The following is a 20,325-nucleotide window of genomic DNA, read 5'->3' on the forward strand; positions in this document are numbered from 1 at the left end:
ATAGTCATACAAATGCTTAAGCAAAAAAGGAAGTTACATTAAGCAGAATCTACACTATATGGAAAACAGGGACCAGCTACTAAGGAAAGCGTGCTGTCAGTGTGCATTAAAACAATCCCTAGAGCTGCATCAGTTTATGAAAAGGAACAAAGAACAACGTGGGTAAACAGAAATATATTCAAAAGAGTAAAAAGAGACCAGGGTGTCTTGGAGGCAAACTAGTTCGCTGTAAGATAACTTCACGTGCCTCTTTTAAATCAATGCTTAAAAAAAAAAAATCCAAAGTGGTTCCTAACTACTTAAAATGTAAATCCTAATTAACCGCAAAATATTTTCTCAATCTTTAGACTGTAGGTTCTGAGTTAAGTGAACCATGGGAGGAAAAAACAAAAGACCATTTTGAAAACAAAAGTTTCATTTGAACAGGAGAGATGAACTGCAACTTCTCGTCTTGTAAAAAGATGGAACACGGTTAAAACCAAAAAAGCGGCTAGGATCTGGCATTCCATTCCGTTTCAGCCAAGCACTCTCGAACCAATCCTCTAGCATGAATGATTCCACACTTCAGCCGTTCCATTGCACTCTTGCTCCCTGCATAGGTGGGTCTGATCTCTTTCCCCAGCTCTTCAATGATGGCCAGCAGCTCTACGTACTTGCTTTGAGGCACCTGGCTATTCCCAGTTCCCTGGCTGTAGCCTAGGGATGGTGGCCCGTAGTCACTCAGCAGCTGTCGATACTGTGAGGATGTTGCCATACTGATAGAAGGTGAGTGGACACTCCCAGCAGCATTGAGGGCAGCGGCGGGCATGTGCGCAGTCAAGTTCGGTTTGTATGATATCCTCCCGGGGGGCAGGTGTGCCAGGCGCAGCCAAGCCAGGCCACAGGGGCGGTGGTGGCGAGGCCAGGCGTCCAAGAGCCCACCGAGCACCCACGCACTTTTTGTTGTTGACGGCTCAGGCCAGACAGGCAAATATGGCCATCCCTCACCCTGACACTGCCGCAGTATATCACCCATCAATGTATGACCTTTTTGATGATAAAATGTAATCTATTGGCTAGGATTTTGTGGAGAATTTTTGCATCTATATTCATGAGTGAAATTGGTCTGAAATTCTCCTTTTTGGTTGGGTCGTTTCCTGGTTTTGGTATCAGGGTGATGTTTGCTTCATAGAATGTGTTGGGGAAGATTCCTTCTTCCTCAATTTTTTGGAATACTTTCTGCAGTACAGGAATAAGCTCTTCCTTGAAGGTTTCATAGAATTCTGGAGTGAAGCCATCTGGACCAGGGCATTTTTTGGTTGGAAGATTTTTTATTGTTTCTTTGATCTCAGTGCTTGAAATTGGTCTGTTCAGGAGCTCTATTTCTTCCTGGCTAAGTCTAGGGAGAGGGTGTGATTCCAAATATTGATCCATTTCCTTCACATTGTCAAATTTCTGGGCATAGAGTCTCTGGTAGTATTCAGAGATGATCTCTTGTATCTCTGTGGGATCAGTTGTTATTTCCCCTTTATCATTTCTGATTGAGGTTACTAGAGATTTTACTTTTCTAGTTCTCGTTAGTCTGGCCAATGGTTTATCTATGTTATTTATTTTTCAAAAAACCAACTTCTTGTTTCATTAATTTTCTGAATGATTCTTTTGTTTTCAATTTCATTGATCTCTGATTTGATTTTACAGATTTCTTTTCTTCAACTGACATTAGGCTTAGATTGTTGTTCTTTTTCCAACTCCGTAAGATGGCTTGTGAGTTTGTTGATGTGCTCTCTTTCTGTTTTTCGAATGTAGGCATCTAAAGTGATAAATTTTCCTCTCAAAACTGCTTTTGCAGTATCCCACAGGTTTCGGTAGCTTGTGTCTTCATTCTTGTTATGCTCAAGGAAGTTAATAATTTCCTGTTTCATTTCTTCCTGTACCCATCTGTTATTGAACAGAAGATTCTTTACTTTCCATGTCTTTGTGTGGGGTCAAACGTTTTTCTTAGAGTTGAGTTCCACCTTTAGTGCCTTATGGTCTGAGAAGATACAAGGTAAAATTTCAATTCTTTTGATTCTGTTGATATTTGTTTTGTGTCCCAGGATATGATCAATTTTGGAGAATGTTCCATGGAGTGATGAGAAGAATGTGTATTCTTTGTCTTTGGGATGGAGTGTTCTATATGCGTCTATCAAGCACAGTTGTTCTAGGGTCACATTTAAATCTCTTATATCTTTGTTTAATTTCTGTTTAGAGGATCTGTCCAGCTCTGTAAGAGGAGTGTTAAAGTCCCCTGTTATGATGGTATTATCAGATATCATATTGCTCAGACTGACTAAGGTCTGTTTCAAGAATCTGGGAGCATTTAAATTGGGTGCATAAATATTTAGAATTGAAATGTCTTCTTGTTGTATTTTTCCCTTGACCAATATAAAGTGACCATCTTTGTCTTTTTTGACTTTAGTTGCTTTAAATCCACATGTATCTGAAAATAAGATTGCAACTCCTCTTTTCTTCTGAATTCCATTTGCCTGAAAAATTGTCTTCCAACCCTTGACTCGGAGCTTTAATTTGTCTTTTGAAGCCAGATGTGTTTCTTGCAGATAGCAAATGGATGGCTTATGTTTTTAATCCAGTCAGCCAATCTATGTCTCTTCAGTGGGGAATTCAAGCCATTAACATTTATTGAGATAACTGATAAGTGTGGTAGTGTTCTATTCATCTTTTTTTGTGAGAGTCCATTGCTTAGTTTTATCTTTTGCATCAGTGTGGAGGTTAGGTTCTGTCCTTTAATTTCTGAGTTTTTACTTTGCTGCTGAATCCATTGTGATGGTCAGTGTGTAGAACAGGTTGAAGTATTTCCTGTAGAGCTGGTCTTGTTGTGGCGAATTTCCTCAATGTTTGTATATCCGTAAATGATTTGATTTCTCCATCAATTTTAAAGTTTAGCTTAGCAGGGTACAAAATTCTGGGCTGGAAATTGTCCTTTTTAAGTAGATTAAAGGTAGATGACCATTGTCTTCTTGCTTAGAAAGTTTCATTAGAGAAGTCTGCAGTCACTCTGATGGATTTGCCCCTGTAGGTCAATTGGCGCTTACTCCTGGAAGCTTGCAGAATCTTTTCTTTTGTCTTGACTTTGGAAAGGTTGTGTCTTGGAGAAGCTCAGTTAGATTTGAGCGACCTAGGGTCTGATATCCCTCTGAAAGCAGTGTGTCAGAATCTTTGGTGATATTTGGGAAATTTTCTTTTATAATATTCTCTAGTATGTCTTCCATTCCTCTGGGGCATTCTTCTTACCCTTCTGGGATTCCTATAACTCATATGTTGGAATGCTTCATAAAGTCCCATAATTCTGACAGTGAATGTTCTGCTTTCTCTCTTTCTTTTCTGCCTCTTTTACTATCCGAGTTATCTCAAGAACTTTGTCTTCTACCTCTGAAATTCTTTCTTCTGCATGGTCTAACCTGTTGCTGATACTTTCCATTGCATCTTTAAGTTCCCTAATTGACTGCTTCAGTTCCTTCAGCTCTGCTATATCCTTTCTATATTCTTCATATTGTTCATCTCTTATTTCATTCTGTTTTTGGATTTCCTTTTGGTTATTTTCCACTTTATTAGCATTTTCCTTCATTGTTTCCATCATTTACTTCATTGTTTTCATCATGTGTATTCTAAATTCCCTTTCTGTTATTCCTAACATTTCTTTATTGGTGGAATCCTCTGCAGTAGCTACCTCATGGTCCCTTGGAGTGGTTGTTCTGGACTGGTTCTTCATGTTGCCTGGAGTTTTCTGCTGATTCTTCCTCATGAGTGATTTCTTTTATCTGTTTCCTTGCCCTAATTTTCCTTTCACTTCCTCTTGCTCTTTAAGTTCCTGTGCCTATGGACTAAGGTTTCGATGAGTCCTTTTAGTACAGGACCAGAAGGATGAGAATGTTGAAAAGCAAGAAGGGATGAAAGAAAGAAGGAAAGAACGAAAAGAAAATAGAGAAAGGAGAGGGGGTGGGTAAAAGGAATATTGACAAAAAGAAGAGAGGCACAGAAAGAGGGAGACAGAGCACTATAGGTGTACAGTAGGGTACTTTGACACAACCTTAAAAAACCCCAACCTCTTGGGGTGCCCATATGGATGGTTCCCTTGAGGTCAGCAACTCTTTGCTAACCTGATCAGACACAGTACCCCACCTCCACCAAGTAGAGAGGAAAGACAAAAATGCTATAAATCAAACCAAAACAAGCAAACAGAAAACTTTACAGGATAAAATTGGGTGAAAAACCAAATAATAGGGGTAGAAACACTAGCAAAAATGAAGTTCTAGTTATTGGAAAAGGCAGCAATGGGAAATTGTATTTATACTAGAAAACTGGAGAAAGAAAAGAAAAAATCTGTACGGAAAAGGTTGAAATTAAAAAACAAAGCAACAACAATAACATCAAAATAAACAAAAAACAAACAAAAAAAGAAACAACCAAAAAGAAAGCAGTATATATATCTTGTTGAATATTGTCTGGGCAACAGGTGGTCTTCTGGGGTATGAGATGTTAATTACAATGCTGATACGACTGGAGGCCTCTGCTGATATCTCAAACCCCACAGGGTAGACACCCTAAGTCTCTCTTCAGCCCTCTTAAAAGGCACTTTAAGCTTCTAAACTTGGTAAGCAGAAGCTTTCCCAGGAAAGTGCTTGTCACTGGAATCACTGGTGAAGTGGCTATCCATTTACCCAGTGTGCAGAAACTGGTCTCACTCTGCCACTGAGGGTTAGGGCTGTAAGGCAGCTCAGACACCGCCTTTAGGCTGCTCAGTCAATAGGTTACTGGGTCCTGCCTGATCCTTGCTCTGCAACCCCTAGGGCGGACCTTGTTGGGGCAGTTCTCTTACAATGGCTCCCTGCGGCCCTCAGCCAAACACTATTAGCTCCGTCCATAGGCTCAGCAGCTTAGTCTGGGGTCCCAGACAATGCCCAAGTTCTCCACAGTCCTGCTCAAGCTCCCCCCAAGGCAGTTCAAATGAGTGCCAAGTCCAAAAACAGCAAGACAGTTCGCAGGTAAGGCCTTCCTGGTTTGCAGTCTTGCTGCTACTGCACTTACAGCTGTTGGCAGGATTAGATCGATCGAACACAGGCAATTACTTGCCAGTTTTCCACTGTTTTTGTCCTCCTCTTGGGGTCCAGAAGTCTCTCTCTGACTCCCTGTATCCTCAAAGGGATGATTAAAGGCAGATCCCACCAGCCAGAGATGCCCAGAGTCTTATCTCCCCAGACTCACGGTGCCCATATGCAAAGAAGCTGTTACTCGGCTGCCATCTTGCTCTCCACCCTAAGGTAAATAAAATTAACCTATCAATGAAAGATTAGTCTACAGCTATGACCATGTTGCCACCTTCCCTGTCTGGGCTCACTGCTCTGGCTTCACCTTCTCTGTTGTTTGTAGTGGATAAGTCTGAGCCACCACACTCTTCCTAATGGCTTCCTCAGTGCTCCACCTCAGGCTCAGGCAGCCAGCTCCTCTTCTCTAGCCCTGCTCTCCCAGTTGTGGTGGGGACACCTGGTCCTCCTCTTGTCTCTTCACCTGCTTATCTCGGCCTCCTCTCCTCGTTCCTCTTTCCAACCCCAGGTGGCATTTATGGCAGGACTCCCAGACTCAGTCCCTGGCGTTTGCATTTTTCCATCGGAAGGAGACCCAATTTATTGTTGACAGTCCCCTTGAGAACCAGGGCCACATGCTTTTTAATATCACAGTGGCCTTGCACATAATTAGAGTACAATATCAGTACTAGGTGTGTAGTCCTTTTCTAGAAGGTTTTGAGAAAAATATCAGCTAGTAAATGCAATATACAAAATTAGATCATTCAGTGAAGTCTGAAAACTTTGTAGTCCTGTAAACTTTTGAAATTAAAGTGAACAAACATCTACCTGACTGCAATCTTTGATTGTGCCCAATGCTAACCTCAGCACACCCTACAGATGGGGGTATGGATTCTGGTTTGGGGTTTTGTACACATTTTCTAAAACATACCTTGAGTCCTTCACCTCTCTCCGTCCTCACTTCTACTGCGCCACCCGCTGCTCACAGTCCTATCACCTCTCTCACCCGGACGACTGCCACAGCCTCCTTCCTACGCGGTGGCCCCACTGCCTCCAGCCCTCGCGCTTCCCCCACACAGCAGCTAGGGAGATGTTTGAAAGCTGCAAATTCAGACATGTTACTCCTCTGCTCCAGAACCGTCCAGGGCAGGGTTTCGACTGCTCTGTGGATCAATTCCTGCCCTCTGTGTGGCCTGCAAGGTCTTGCTTGACTTCAGCCTTTCTCAGTTCTGAGGGCCGACTGCCTCCATCTGTGCTGCCTTCTCTGCCGGGAATATTCAGAAGTCATCCTTAGGGGGCTTGGCTTCCTGGAGAAGCCTAACCCAACTCTTCCATCAGTTGGGAAGTGCTGACTGTTCACCGCCATTCTTCAGTGTTCTTTTCCTTCACAAGAGTTATAACTACTATGAAATATCTACGTGAGTGTTTCTCTACATACCATCTATTTTCCCTGGCTTGACTGGAAGATCTCCAAGGGCAGGAAGGATACTTTGTGCACTGCTTTCTCCATAGCGACTAGCATGACACACAGTGAGTTCTCAGCACTGGGTTTGGGGAGCATGTGAACAAATCGTGAAAGAATCAAACCCTATTGTCAGCTAGCCCAACAGGATCCTGGAGTTTAGAAAGACGTTTAAGCCATCGCTGGGTCTGGAAGTAAAAGAGGTTGGGCTGGGTTCAGAGCGATGTGGTGAAGGAATATTTGGAACATGCTCTACTGCCCTTGGGAGCTGAAATAATCATAAGTTTAATGCAGATTCATGTGCATGTTGAGCAGAGCTGTCCAAACCCCAAGCAAGTGGTCTTTGCTTCAGTCGGGGGGAAAGCCAAGATCTTACCCTATCTCCCTCCCCTGCTGAGCCTTCACATAAATACCTGGGCCTTGTCTGCGTCCTATTGTGCATGGGGCAGATAAATCTGTGATCATCTTCAAGGGACTCTGCTAGGCTGGAGCCAATGTACTCAATAAGTCACAGATCACAACTCCTTTTCTAAAATATTACACATTGAATTTCACTTCACCCTTTCTCAACTTATCTTTGGGATTTTGACATATTTCTTAGCATTTCAGGATCTAGTAAGAGCTTGGGGAAATGAAAAGCAGCATCTGTGGTCTGAGAAATTCAGAAATAAACCTTAAGAAGCCTGTAGCTCTCCACATCACTATGTTTTGGAGTCCTGGCACTTACATCAACACATCTTACATTTGCTGACATTGGTTCTGTTATTTTTGCCTCTATTGGCCACAGCAGAATACCCACACAAAGCTGTTGAATCCCTGAGTTATTTTGTTCAAAGAGTAACATTTTCAATTTTGAGAGAATAGATTTTGATGGAACCTTTCAGAAACCCGAAAGTGCCCCAAAGTGTCCATAATCACCCAGTCAGAAAATATTCACTGGTTGCCTACAAGGGGCGTGGAATGTGGACATTAGATGTCACCAGAAACGGAAAAAGACTCAAACACAGGCCCTGCGATGGAAGACAAGTTGACACTTTTTAAAACTGTAGCTCAGGCTAGGCGCAGTGGCTCATGCCTGTAATCCTAGCACTCTGGGAGGCCAAGGCAGGGGGATTGCTTGGGTTCACAAGTTCGAGACCAGCCTGAGCAAAAGTGAGACCCCCATCTATACTAAAAATAGAAAAACCGAGGCAAGAGGATCACTTGAGCCCAAGAGTTGGAGAATCTCCTGAGAGTCTTAGGCTGGGTGGGGAGGCCTGGCCTGTGAGGCTTGTTCCCACTGAGTGCACATTCCAACCTGGTCATTTCTCTTCTTGGCATCAGCCGACACTGGCTACACTTTGAGAACACACCAAAGCATGAAATTTTTCCATTCCGATGAATAACCTGGCCTATGAAATCAGCCCAAGTGCTACTGAGATGCTTGGAGAAACAAAAGGTCACCAGGAAAACATCTCTCCGCCTAAGGGAGCAGAGCTGGGACTATTGCTGGGAGTGGTCCTGCCTTTTGGCTGCTCGCCCACTGGAGCAAACGTGGCATGTGGACTTGTTTTTATTCAGAAAAGTGCTCAATTAGCTGGTAAAAGCCTGCAATTTTCGAAATGTTTATGATCTAAGTGGGTGTGCTCAGGGTGCAGCCCCACAAGGAACTTAACCTTCCACTGGACCAAGGGCAGAGGAACACGGGTTAGTTGTTTATCTCTAAAACTAAGATTTTTTCAAATGCCCAACATCTATATCCTGCTTCATGATTGTGAAGAGCAATTCGGAATGTCTGACCTTGAAGGCAAGAAGTTAGTGCTGGCCACCACAGCAGAATTTCAGGGAGACGCTGGTGAGCTAACGGTCACCACAATGTCCCCGTGACTTTTTGGATCTACTCATGCCCCAGAGGCTGTTAACCCCTTGAAGCTAATTTCCTGTGACTGAGTTTGCAGTATACAATGAGTTCTACCCATGATTCTATTATCCTTCTACTTGACACACACACACACACACACACACACATGAATTTATTAAGAGTCTATTGTATGCACCAGAGACAAAGCACGATTCCTCTAAAGCAGCGGTTTTCAACCTGTGCTTTACGACCCCTTTGGGAGTCGAACAACCTTTCACATGGGTCGCCTAAGACCATCCTGCATATCAGATATTTACATTACAATTCATAACAGTAGCAAAATTACAGTTATGAAGTAGCAACAAAAATAATTTTATGGTTGGGGGTCACCACAACATGAGGACCTGTATTAAAGGGTCGCGGCATTAGGAAGGTTGAGAACCACTGCAAGACAAACATAAGGGCCATTCCCATCTGCTTCTCCATGGGAGCAGGCAGGGCAGGCAGCTGGGGGAGGTGGCACCGTGCCAAGCCTGGTCCAACTACGGGAAGAACATTGCACAGAGAGCCGAGAACGCTGGGCAGAGCCGAGCAGGGCAGCTGATGTGAGCACAGAAGAGGTTTGCTGTGACTCTGTCTATTGTTGTCCTCAGAACTAGATGCTCAGAGACACAGAGACAAGGACTGCACACAGAATGATCATTATGAGCAGGAGACCAAGGCTCACTCAGGCCTTTGTTAACTACCCACATTTATTGGGTGTTTTTATACATAGCACTATTCAAAAAAAAAAAAGGTATAGAAATAGAAAAAGGAGCATATAATGGTGAAATCATAAAGACTGCTGAGAAATTCTGTGTTCAGCACACATGCTGCTAGACATATACAGAGCTAGTTCTGAATCGAGACCCTTTGCTCAACACTTTGCTGAAGGATTAACCACAACAGTTTCTAGCTGTCTTGTTCTTGATTGATTAGTTCCCTAAAAGTTAAGAAAGAATAATTTGCTAAAAGAAGAATAGAGCAGAGCACTTTTCCCGCAACCTCCGCAGGTGCCCAGCCCCCAGCTGCAACCGTGCGAAGCCCTCCGGTAACTTTCCTTTCTGTGAACATTTAACTGATTGTTCTTACTAGCCCAGGCATGTCCACAAAGAAAGAAGGTTTTCCATCTTAGGGCAACGTTCCTCGGGGAGCACATGAGGCCATGTCACTTGCTTTGGTTGGGGGGCCAATACCTCTCCATCTGTCCTGAGAGTGTTAATGCCAGGGTAGGGTGTTCCTTTTGTGAGGCCTTTTGTGAGGGCTCTTTGATTTATAAAGTACAGATGTCATGGGCCTAGATAATCTAAGCGACAGCCTCCTGGCCCATCATTTCATGAACGCTGGGAGAGAGGACAGTTTATCTCATGTCCCCCTCAAGGTGCCCCCCAGCAGTTGCTCCGGCCCCTGGTGCTCTTCTGCCCCACACCCTGGGACCCCCATCCCCAACCCCCACACCTCGGTCTGCTGAGCGGCCTGTCAGGGCCTGGACTCCTGGGCCTCATCCCCTTAGAGGAAGCTCCTCCCTCCACAGAGGCACCATGGCAGGTGTAAGGCAGGCTCCTTCCCCTTCTCTGCCCCAGTCTTTCTTTTCTACACCCCACCAGCACAAGGCTTTAGGGTTGTGTAACTGGCAAGCTAAAGAAAATTTCATTGGAAAATGACATTGGAACTTTACATGAATACAACTGCCCTTCTGGTTTCAGAAAGCAGCTTCTTCACAGGATGATGCAGCTCCTGGCCTTGCTCTGTTGCCCTCTGGCTCTATCACCTTTCTGAAAGACTCAGCTCCTAACACTGCTGGCTACCGTCTAATCATGCCTGGGGACGTCCCACCCCTTCCCATCAGGAGATTAGTGCCCCTCTGAGTTACTCAGTTCATAATCACAATTTTGGGGGGCTCCAGCAGGGCAGTGAATGGGGTAGCCTTGCCAGAATTAGCAAATCAAAATACAAGATGCCAGTTAAATTTGAATTTCAGATAAACAAAAAAACAATTTTTAGCATAAGCATATCCCCTGCAATATTTGGGACATACTTACACTTAAAAATTATTTGTTATTTATCAAAATCTCAAATTGAACTGATGACCTGTGTTTATCTGGCAATGATGAGAAGTAGCATTCAACACCCCAAAATGCCAAAAAGTGGGGTGCTTTAGTTCCACACCCCTCCAGGTGTGGATCTCTCTTCTTGGGGGTATGGCAGATAAGATTGCTTGAGGTGTCAAGTGGATAACCTCTTCCTCCCTTGAGGACGGTATAGTGTGATCTTCTAAACTATATAAACAAGAAGGGAAATCATTTACAAACTACCCCAAGATGAGCCCCTTCTGCCTCAGCTCCTATATGAACTAAAGACAGAATCACAGATGGCAACTGGAAGAGGCTCTTCACATGACCAGCCCACATTGGCACCTTGATCATGGACTTCTGCTTCCAGAATGACGAGAAATAACTGTGTGTTCCCTGTAAGCCGCCCTGTCCGTGGGACTCTGCTGTGGCAGCCTGAGCTGGCCAAGACCCACCCCACTGGGCACGTCATGTCTTCTGACTAACCCCTTCTTCCTTGGGGTTCATGAGAGGAGGGTGAGTTGTGTCTTTCCAGGTCCACAGGTTTGTAAATGAGCTCACAGAGGTTGGGAGGGCGGGCTCCAGGGCTTACGCTCACTTGAGAGTGAATTGTGGCTTTGATATTATCAAATAAAGATTATAGGAGGCCATTGTTTTAGACTAAGCTCCCACACGAGGCTCCAGCAGAGCAGGCTAAAATCAAAATGGAGTCACTCACGCTAAAGTTCCACCTCACCAGACCTGAACTAAGGCACTGTCTGAATTTCCGAGTAATCAGGAGAAAGGTGTAACAGCCATCTTCCCAAACAGACCAGTTTAAAACCTTCAAGGGCATAATAATGACATTCTTTCTGCTTTAGTCCTTACACAGCCTGATGTTACCTCATCAGTTATTTCTCTCTCGTTCTGTCTGTCCTTGCCTTACGAGGAAACCGTGTGTGAGAGGACCGATGCCCTCTTTGCTTCTGCTTCCTGTAGCCTCCTCTCTCTGTAAATTTTCCCCTCTGGAAACACTCATGGAAACACTTATTCTACTCCATGAAATGAAGTCTTGCCTGATTCTAGAATTGCAAACAAAATCCATTTTATTTTTAAATTTAAACTAAATCTGCTGTAATTCTGTCTTTTGAAAAAATTTTAACTAGCCGTGTGAACTTGGCCAAATTATTTAACCCTTCTCTGTATGAATTTCTTCATCCTAAAAAGGGGGGAAATGTGGACAATACTACCTACCTTCTACCGTTGTTAAGGATTACTAGACATAAAACTCATAAAATGCCAGAAGTGTTCCTAGCCTTTAGTAAGCACTTACCAATATTAACTTTTATTATCATTTCAAAAGGTTTTATTATTCCCAGATTGGGAGGGCTTGTGAACAAATTTGGGAATGAATTTCAGAATCTTCCAGCCATCTCAATTGCACTCAAAGTTTAGCCCACTGTGCAGAAACTCTTCTAGCCTCATTATAGCCACTTTTTTCCTACCATCCATCAGATGATGAATAAGTAGAAATCAGAAATGAAGTCCTTAGACTGAGTCGAAACTGAAATTAATTTCCACTTTAATTTACTTGCCAGATGTTGCAGGATTTGAGAACTATGCTTAGTGGGTGGGAGAATGGTAGAAAACAGGCACCATGCTAACCATCGGGAGAGGAGGAGCAGGGTGGTGGTGGCCTGTGCCACTGGGAGCACGTGCGGTCTCCACTGCACCCAGGGGAGAGTTTCTCCTTGCCTGTGACAAGGAGTTGCAGATGAGGGCCTGAGAGTGGTGGCATCTGGGTTGCTGTAGCTGTTCTTTCTGTTGTTAGGACTTGTTATTTAAACACCGGCTGCAACACTCCAAAGTTTTGCCTGATGACATAAACCACCAAATCTTCCATCTTCATTTTATGGGAAATTTTCATGTTTTTCCTGTGCCCTCATGTCTGGACACACCTCTGTTTCTAGTCAAGAAAATGATCTCTTATGACTAAGAGGCCCCAAAACAATATATTAAAATTCAATCAGGGTATCACATATAATTTCACCAGCCAGAATAGATCCAGGGGTCAGAGTGGCCTGTTGGGGCCTTTTCAGCCCAGATGACCCTAGAGGAATTGAGTCAGGTATGGGGCTGCGAGACTACACAGATTGGTAATGCTCACCAGAATCTGCAAACCACTAAGTGGTTCATAAAAGTCTTACTAAAGCTTCTCAGTAGACTCCAAAATAGAAAACATTTAAAAATGTGCACAATAGAAATTTGATAAACCGTGCATCTTACAAGGGTATATGTGAAACTTGGTAAATAACGGTCTGTGAAGCTAGTGAATGATGCCCCATGATCATATCAATGTACACAGCTATGATTTAATAATTAAAAAAAAAAGAAGAAATTTGATGGGGATGATAGTAGCTACCTGCTAGGGATAAAGAGTAAAGCAGCAATTGTTGTAAAGCCCTTAGAACAAAACTTGGGTCACAATCATCCCTCAGTTACTGGATGCTACAAATATAATTTTAATTTTGAAGTGTCCAGTCAACTGCCTATTTAAAATCATAAGCATATACATATTTAAATGCCAAGAAATAGTATATTTTAAATAACTTTTTGATTGCAGAATTTATATATGATTAATAAAAATATTTACAACATTGCATCCATTTTTTAAATACTCACAGACATACCCTAAAGAATTAATGTTTTTTTTTAGACACATGCTTATTGGTTTTTTTCTTCTGTCCTGTAATGAAGAAGAAGAGGAAGATGATTTTAGCTATGCTTGAATCTAGAAAGGTCTAGATTACTCTCTGTGGCTCACTGAATGCTCTATCAAGTGAGCATGAAGCTTTGTTTTATACTCTTTAGTTGTGGATGTGGATGGCCAAGGCCTCCCAGCTCACATCAAGGCTTTAAATGTCTGTACTCTGCTCTCTACATGTCCATACTTAAGAAAAAAAATAAAAGATCTTTACATGAAGCTGCAATTCTCTCCTCTTCCAAATCTAGTCTCTAGCCCATGATTTCAATTATTACTATCTCTGGGACACTCTTGTACTTATAACAACAGCCCAGACTTCCAAGCTCCATACCATCCTTGACGGAATGCAGCCTCTTGTATGTCCCAAAGAAATCTAAACTGAACACAAACTAAAGTCATCAACTTTCTGAAACTGCACCTCTTTCCTCCTAAGCCTGACATCTTCCCAGGGGTCCCTATCTCACTGAACGACACCAACATCCCATCGCCCAAGTCGCACAGTGCAGCTCCACTGGACACCTCCTCCTCCCTCACCCTTTATCCAGCCCTTCGCCCAGTCTTACTGGCTTTACCTCTCACATTGCTATTGACTCATCTACAACCACGTCCATCTCCTCCAGTCCTCACCACCAGCACAGCACTCAAGTTCAAACTCCCCACATCCTCAGTCTCACATCTGCCTTTTTCTGGGCCTGCTTCCAATCTCTTCTCCACGGTGGAGTCAAATCTACTTGTGTCAACCTGCTTAAAGCACTCAAATGACTTTTCAGTGTTCTCAGAAAGAAGATAACTTCTTTTTTTTTTTTTTTTATTGTTGGGGATTCATTGAGGGAACAATAAGCCAGGTTACACTGATTGCAATTGTTAGGTAAAGTCCCTCTTGCAATCATGTCTTGCCCCCATAAAGTGTGACACACACCAAGGCCCCAACCCCCCTCCCTCCGTCCCTCTCTCTGCTTTTCCTCCCCCCTCATAACCTTAATTGTCATTAATTGTCCTCATATCAAAATTGAGTACATAGGATTCATGCTTCTCCATTCTTATGATGCTTTACTAAAGAATAATGTCTTCCACTTCCATCCAGGTTAATACGAAGGATGTGAAGTCTCCATTTTTTTTTAATACCTGAATAGTATTCCATGGTGTACATATACCACAGCTTGTTAATCCATTCCTGGGTTGGTGGGCATTTAGGCTGTTTCCACATTTTGACCGTTGTAAATTGAGCTGCAATAAACAGTCTAGTACAAGTGTCCTTATGATAAAAGGATTTTTTCCTTCTGGGTAGATGCCCAGTAATGGGATTGGAGGATCAAATGGGAGGTCTAGCTTGAGTGCTTTGAGGTTTCTCCATACTTCCTTCCAGAAAGGTTGTACTAGTTTGCAGTCCCACCAGCAGTGTAAAAGTGTTCCCTTCTCTCCACATCCACGCCAGCATCTGCAGTTTTGAGATTTTGTGATCTGGGCCATTCTCACTGGGATTAGATGATATCTCAGGGTTGTTTTGATTTGTATTTCTCTAACATAAAGAGATGATGAACATTTTTTCATGTGTTTGTTAGCCATTCGTCTGTCATCTTTAGAGAAGGTTCTATTCATGTCTCTTGCCCATTGATATATGGGATTGTTGGCTTTTTTCATGTGGATTAATTTGAGTTCTCTATAGATCCTAGTTATCAAGCTTTTGTCTGATTGAAAATATGCAAATATCCTTTCCCATCGTGTAGGTTGTCTCTTTGCTTTGGTTATTGTCTCCTTAGCTGTACAGAAGCTTTTCAGTTTAATGAGGTCCCGTTTGTTTATTTTTGTTGTTGTTGCAATTGCCATAGCAGTCTTCTTCATGAAGCCTTTCCCCAGGTCGATATATTCCAGTGTTTTTCCTATGCTTTCTTTGAGGATTTTTATTGTTTCATGCCTTAAATTTAAGTCCTTTATCCATTTTGAATCAATTTTTGTGAGTGGGTCCAGTTTCAGTCTTTTACATGTAGACATCCAGTTCTCCCAACACCATTTATTGAATAGGGAGTCTTTCCCCCAAGGTATGTTCTTGTTTGGTTTATCGAAGATTAGGTGGTTGTAAGATGTTAGTTTCATTTCTTGGTTTTCAATTCGATTCCAAATGTCTATGTCTCTGTTTTTGTGCCAGTGCCATGCTGTCTTGACCATTATGGCTTTGTAGTACAGACCAAAATCTGGTATGCTGATGCCCCCAGCTTTATTTTTATTACTAAGAACTGCCTTAGCTATACGTGTTTTTTTCCAGTTTCATACAAAACGCAGAATCATTTTCTCCAAATCTTGAAAGTACGATGTTGGTATTTTGATAGGAATGGCATTGAATAGGTAGATTGCTTTGGGAAGTATAGACATTTTAACAATGTTGATTCTTCCCATCCATGAGCATGGTATGTTCTTCCATTTCTTAATATCCTCTGCTATTTCCTTTCTGAGGATTTCATAATTTTCTTTCTAGAAGTCCTTCGCCTCCTTCGTTAGGTATATTCCTAGGTATTTCATTTTCTTTGAAACTATGGTGAAGGGAGTTGTGTCCTTAATTAGCTTCTCATCTTGACTGTTATTGGTGTATACAAAGGCTACTGACTTGTGGACATTGATTTTATATCCTGAAACATTACTGTATTTTTTGATGACTTCTAGGAGTCTTGTGGTTGAGTCTTTGGGATTCTCTAAGTATAAGATCATGTCGTCAGGAAAGAGGGAGAGTTTGACCTCCTCTGCTCCCATTTGGATTCCCTTTATTTATTTGTCTTGCCTAATTGTATTGGCTAGAACTTCCAGCACTATGTTGAATAGTAGAGGTGACAGACGACTACCTTGTCTGGTTCCAGTTCTAAGAGGAAAAGCTTTCAGTTTTACTCCATTCAATAAACTATTAGCTCTGGGTTTGTCATAGATAGCTTCAATCAGTTTTAGAAATGTGCCACCTATGCCTATACTCTTCAGTGTTCTAATTAGAAAAGGATGCTGGATTTTATCAAATGCTTTTTCTGCATCTATTGAGAGGATCATGTGATCTTTATTTTTGCCTCTGTTAATATGGTGGATAACGTTTATGGACTTGCGTATGTTAAACCAGCCTTGCAACCCTGGGACGAAGCCTACTTGATCATGATGAATGACTTTTTTGATGATAAGCTGTAATCTATTCGCTAGGATTTTATTGAGAATTTTTGCATCTATATTCATGAGTGAGATTGGTCTGAAATTCTCCTTTTTGTTTGGGTCTTTTCCTGGTTTTGGTACCACGGTGATGTTTGCTTCATAGAATGTGTTGGGGAGGATTCCTTCTTCCTCAATTTTTTGGAATAATTTCTGCAGTACAGGAATAAGCTCTTCCTTGAAGTTTCATAAAATTCTGGTGTGAAGCCATCTGGACCAGGGCATTTTTTGGTTGGAAGATTTTTTATTGTTTCTTTGATCTCGAAATTGGTCTGTTCAGGAGCTCTATTTCTTCCTGGCTGAGTCTAGGGAGAGGGTGTGATTCCAAATATTGATCCATTTCTTTCACATTGTCAAATTTCTGGGCATAGAGTTTCTGGTAGTATTCAGAGATGATCTCTTGTATCTCTGTGGGATCAGTTGTTATTTCCCCTTTATCATTTCTGATTGAGGTTACTAGAGATTTTACTTTTCTATTTCTCATTAGTCTGGCCAATGGTTTATCTATTTTATTTATTTTTTCAAAAAACCAACTCCTTGTTTCATTAATTTTCTGAATGATTCTTTTGTTTTCAATTTCATTGATCTCTGATTTGATTTTGGATATTTCTTTTCTTCTACTGAGTTTAGGCTTAGATTGTTCTTCTTTTTACAATTCCGTAAGATGGCTTGTGAGATTGCTGATGTGCTCTCTTTCTGTTTTTCGAATGTAGACATCTAAAGCGATGAATTTTCCTCTCAAAACTGCTTTTGAAGTATCCCACAGGTTTTGGTAGCTTGTGTCTTCATTTTTGTTTGCTCAAGGAAGGTAATGATTTCCTGTTTCATTTCTTCCTGCACCCATCTGTTAATCAACAGAAGATTGTTTAATTTCCATGCCTTTGTGTGGGGTCGAGCATTTTTGTTAGAGTTGAGTTCCACCTTTAGTGTCTTATGGTCTGAGAAGATAGAAGGTAAAATTTCAATTCTTTTGATACTGTTGATATTTGTTTTGTATCCCAGGATATGATCAATTTTGGAGAATGTTCCATGGGGCGATGAGAAGAATGTGTATTCTTTATCTTTGGGATGGAGTGTTCTATATGCGTCTATCAAGCACAGTTGTTCTAGGGTCTCATTTAAATCTCTTATATCTTTGTTTAATTTCTGTTTAGAGGATCTGTCCAGCTCTGTAAGAGGAGTGTTAAAGTCCCCTGTTATGATGGTATTATCAGATATCATATTGCTCAGACTGAATAAGGTATGTTTCAAGAATCTGGGAGCATTTAAATTGGGTGGATAAATATTTAGAATTGAAACATCTTCTTGTTGTATTGTTCCCTTGACCAACGTAAAGTGACCATCTTTGTCTTTTTTGACTTTAGTTGCTTTAAATCCACATGAATCTGAAAATAAGATTGCAACTCCTCTTTTCTTCTCAATGCCATTTGCCTGAAAAATTGTCTTCCAACCCTTGACTCGGAGCTTTAATTTGTCTTTTGAAGCCAGGTGTGTTTCTTGCAAACAGCAAATGGATGGCTTGTGTTTTTTAATCCAGTCAGCCAATCTATGTCTCTTCAGTGGGGAATTCAAGCCATTAACATTTATTGAGATAATTGATAAGTGTGGTTGTATTCTATTCATCTTATTTTGTGACAGTCCATTGCTTAGTTTTATCCTTTGCATCAGTGTGGAGGTTAGGTTCTGTCCTTTAATTTCTGAGTTCTTACTTTGCTGTGATCCATTGTGGTGGTCAGTGTGCAGAACAGGTTGAAGTGTTTCCTGTAGAGCTGGTCTTGTTGTGGCAAATTTCCTCAATGTTTGTATATCCCTAAATAATTTGATTTCTCCATCAATTTTTAACCTTAGCTTAACAGGGTACAAAATTCTGTGCTGGAAATTGTTCTGTTTAAGTATTAAAGGTAGATGACCATTGTCTTCTTGCTTGGAAAGTTTCATTAGAGAAGTCTGCGGTCACTCTGATGGATTTGCCCCTATAGGTCAACTGGCGCTTACTCCTGGAAGCTTGCAGAATCTTTTCTTTTGTCTTGACTTTGGACAGGTTCATCACAATGTGTCTTGGAGAAGCTCAGTTAGAGTTGAGGCGACCTGGGGTCCGATATCCCTCTGAAAACAGTGTGTCAGAATCTTTGGTGATATTTGGGAAATTTTCCTTTATAATATTCTCTAGTATGGCTTCTATTTCTCTGGGGCAGTCTTCTTCCCCTTCTGGGATTCCTATAACTTGTATGTTGGAATGCTTCATAACGTCCCATAATTCTGACAGTGAATGTTCTGCTTTCTCTCGCTTCTTTTCTGCCTCTTTCACTATCTGAGTTATCTCAAGAACTTTGTCTTCTACCTCTGAAATTCTTTCTTCTGCATGGTCTAAACTGTTGCTGATACTTTCCATTGCATCTTTAACTTCCCTAATTGACTGTTTCAGTTCCTTCAGCTCTGCTATATCCTTTTTATATTCTTCATATCGTTCATCTCTTATTTGGTTCTGTTTTTGGATTTCCTTTTGGTTATTTTCCACTTTATTAGCAGTTTCCTTCATTGTTTCCATCATTTACTTCATTATTTTCATCATGTGTATTCTAAATTCCCTTTCTGTCATTCCTAACATTTCTTTATAGGTGGAATCCTCTGCAGTAGCTACCTCATGGTCCCTTGGCAGGGTTGTTCTGGACTGGTTCTTCATGTTGCCTGGAGTTTTCTGCTGATTCTTCCTCATGAGTGATTTCCTTTATCTGCTTCTTTGCCCTAATTTTCCTTTCACTTCCTCTTGCTCTTTAAGTTCTCATGCCTATGGACTAAGGGTTAGATGAGTCCTTTTGGTAGAGGACCAGAAGGGCGAGAAGGTTGAAGAGCAAGAAAGGGATGAAAGAAAGGAGGACCGAGTGAAAAGAAAAAAGAATAGAGAAAGGAGAGAGGGTGGGTAAAAGGAATATTGACAAAAAGAAGAGAGTCACAGAAAGAGGGAGACGGAGCAATATAGGTGCACAGTAGGGTACTTTGACACAACTTTTAAAAAATACCACCTTCTGGGGGTGCCCAGTTGGGTGGGTCCCTTGAGGTCAGCAGCTCTTTGCTAACCTGATCAGACACAGTACTCCAACTCCACCAAGTAGAGAGGAAAGAGAAAGATGCTATAAATCAAACCAAAACAAGCAAACGGAAAACTTCACAGGATAAAATTTGGTGAAAAAGCAAATAATAGTGGTAGAAACACTAGCAAAAATGAAGTTCTAGTTATTAAAAAAGGCAGCAATGGGAAATTATAATTAAACTAGAAAAATTGAGAAAGAAAAAAGATCTGTAAGGAAAAGGTTGAAATTAAAAAACAAAACAACATCAACAACATCAAAATAAACAAAAAAACAACCAAAGCAAAAAAAAAAAAAAAAAAAAAACAGAAAAAACAAAACACAACCAAAAACAAAGCAGTATGTATATGTTGTTGAATATTGTCTGGGCAGCACGTGGTCTTCTGGGGTATGAGATATTAATCACAGTTCTGATACGACTGGAGGCTGCTGATTTCTCAAACCCCAGCAGGTAGACACCCTAAATCTCTCTTCAGCCCACTTAAAAGGCACTTTGAACTTGTAAACTTGCTGAGCAGAAGCTTTCCTAGGAAAGTGCTTGTCACTGGAATCATTGCTGAATTGGCTATCCATTTACCCAGTGTGCCAAAACTGGTCTCACTTTACCCCTGAGGGTTAGGGCTGCAAGGTGGCTCAGACCCCACCCTTAGGCTATTCGGTTGCTGGGTTACCAGCTCCCACCCAATTCTAGCTCTGCGACCCTGAGGGCAGAGCTTGCAGGGGCAGATCGCTCACAATCGCTCCCTGTGTCCCACAGCCAAACACTATTAGCTCCGTCTGGCTCAGCGACTCAGACTGGGGCCCTAGACAACTGCCAAAGTTCTCCACATTCCTGCTCAG

The 20,325-nt window shown here is 41.7% G+C and overlaps 1 protein-coding gene across 1 annotated transcript; it reads right to left on the reverse strand.

The window, feature by feature from the left end:
* Positions 1 to 398: 398 nt before the first annotated feature.
* Positions 399 to 1,015, reverse strand: LOC128575789 (cyclin-dependent kinase 2-associated protein 1-like). The gene has a single exon (XM_053577447.1). The coding sequence runs from the start codon at positions 1,013 to 1,015 to the stop codon at positions 491 to 493; it is 525 nt and encodes a 174-aa protein (XP_053433422.1). The 3' UTR covers positions 399 to 490.
* Between the last annotated feature and the right edge of the window lie 19,310 nt (positions 1,016 to 20,325).

Source organism: Nycticebus coucang, chromosome 23 (genome assembly GCF_027406575.1).
Source record: "Nycticebus coucang isolate mNycCou1 chromosome 23, mNycCou1.pri, whole genome shotgun sequence".
In the NCBI taxonomy this organism is placed as follows: Eukaryota; Metazoa; Chordata; class Mammalia; order Primates; family Lorisidae; genus Nycticebus; species Nycticebus coucang.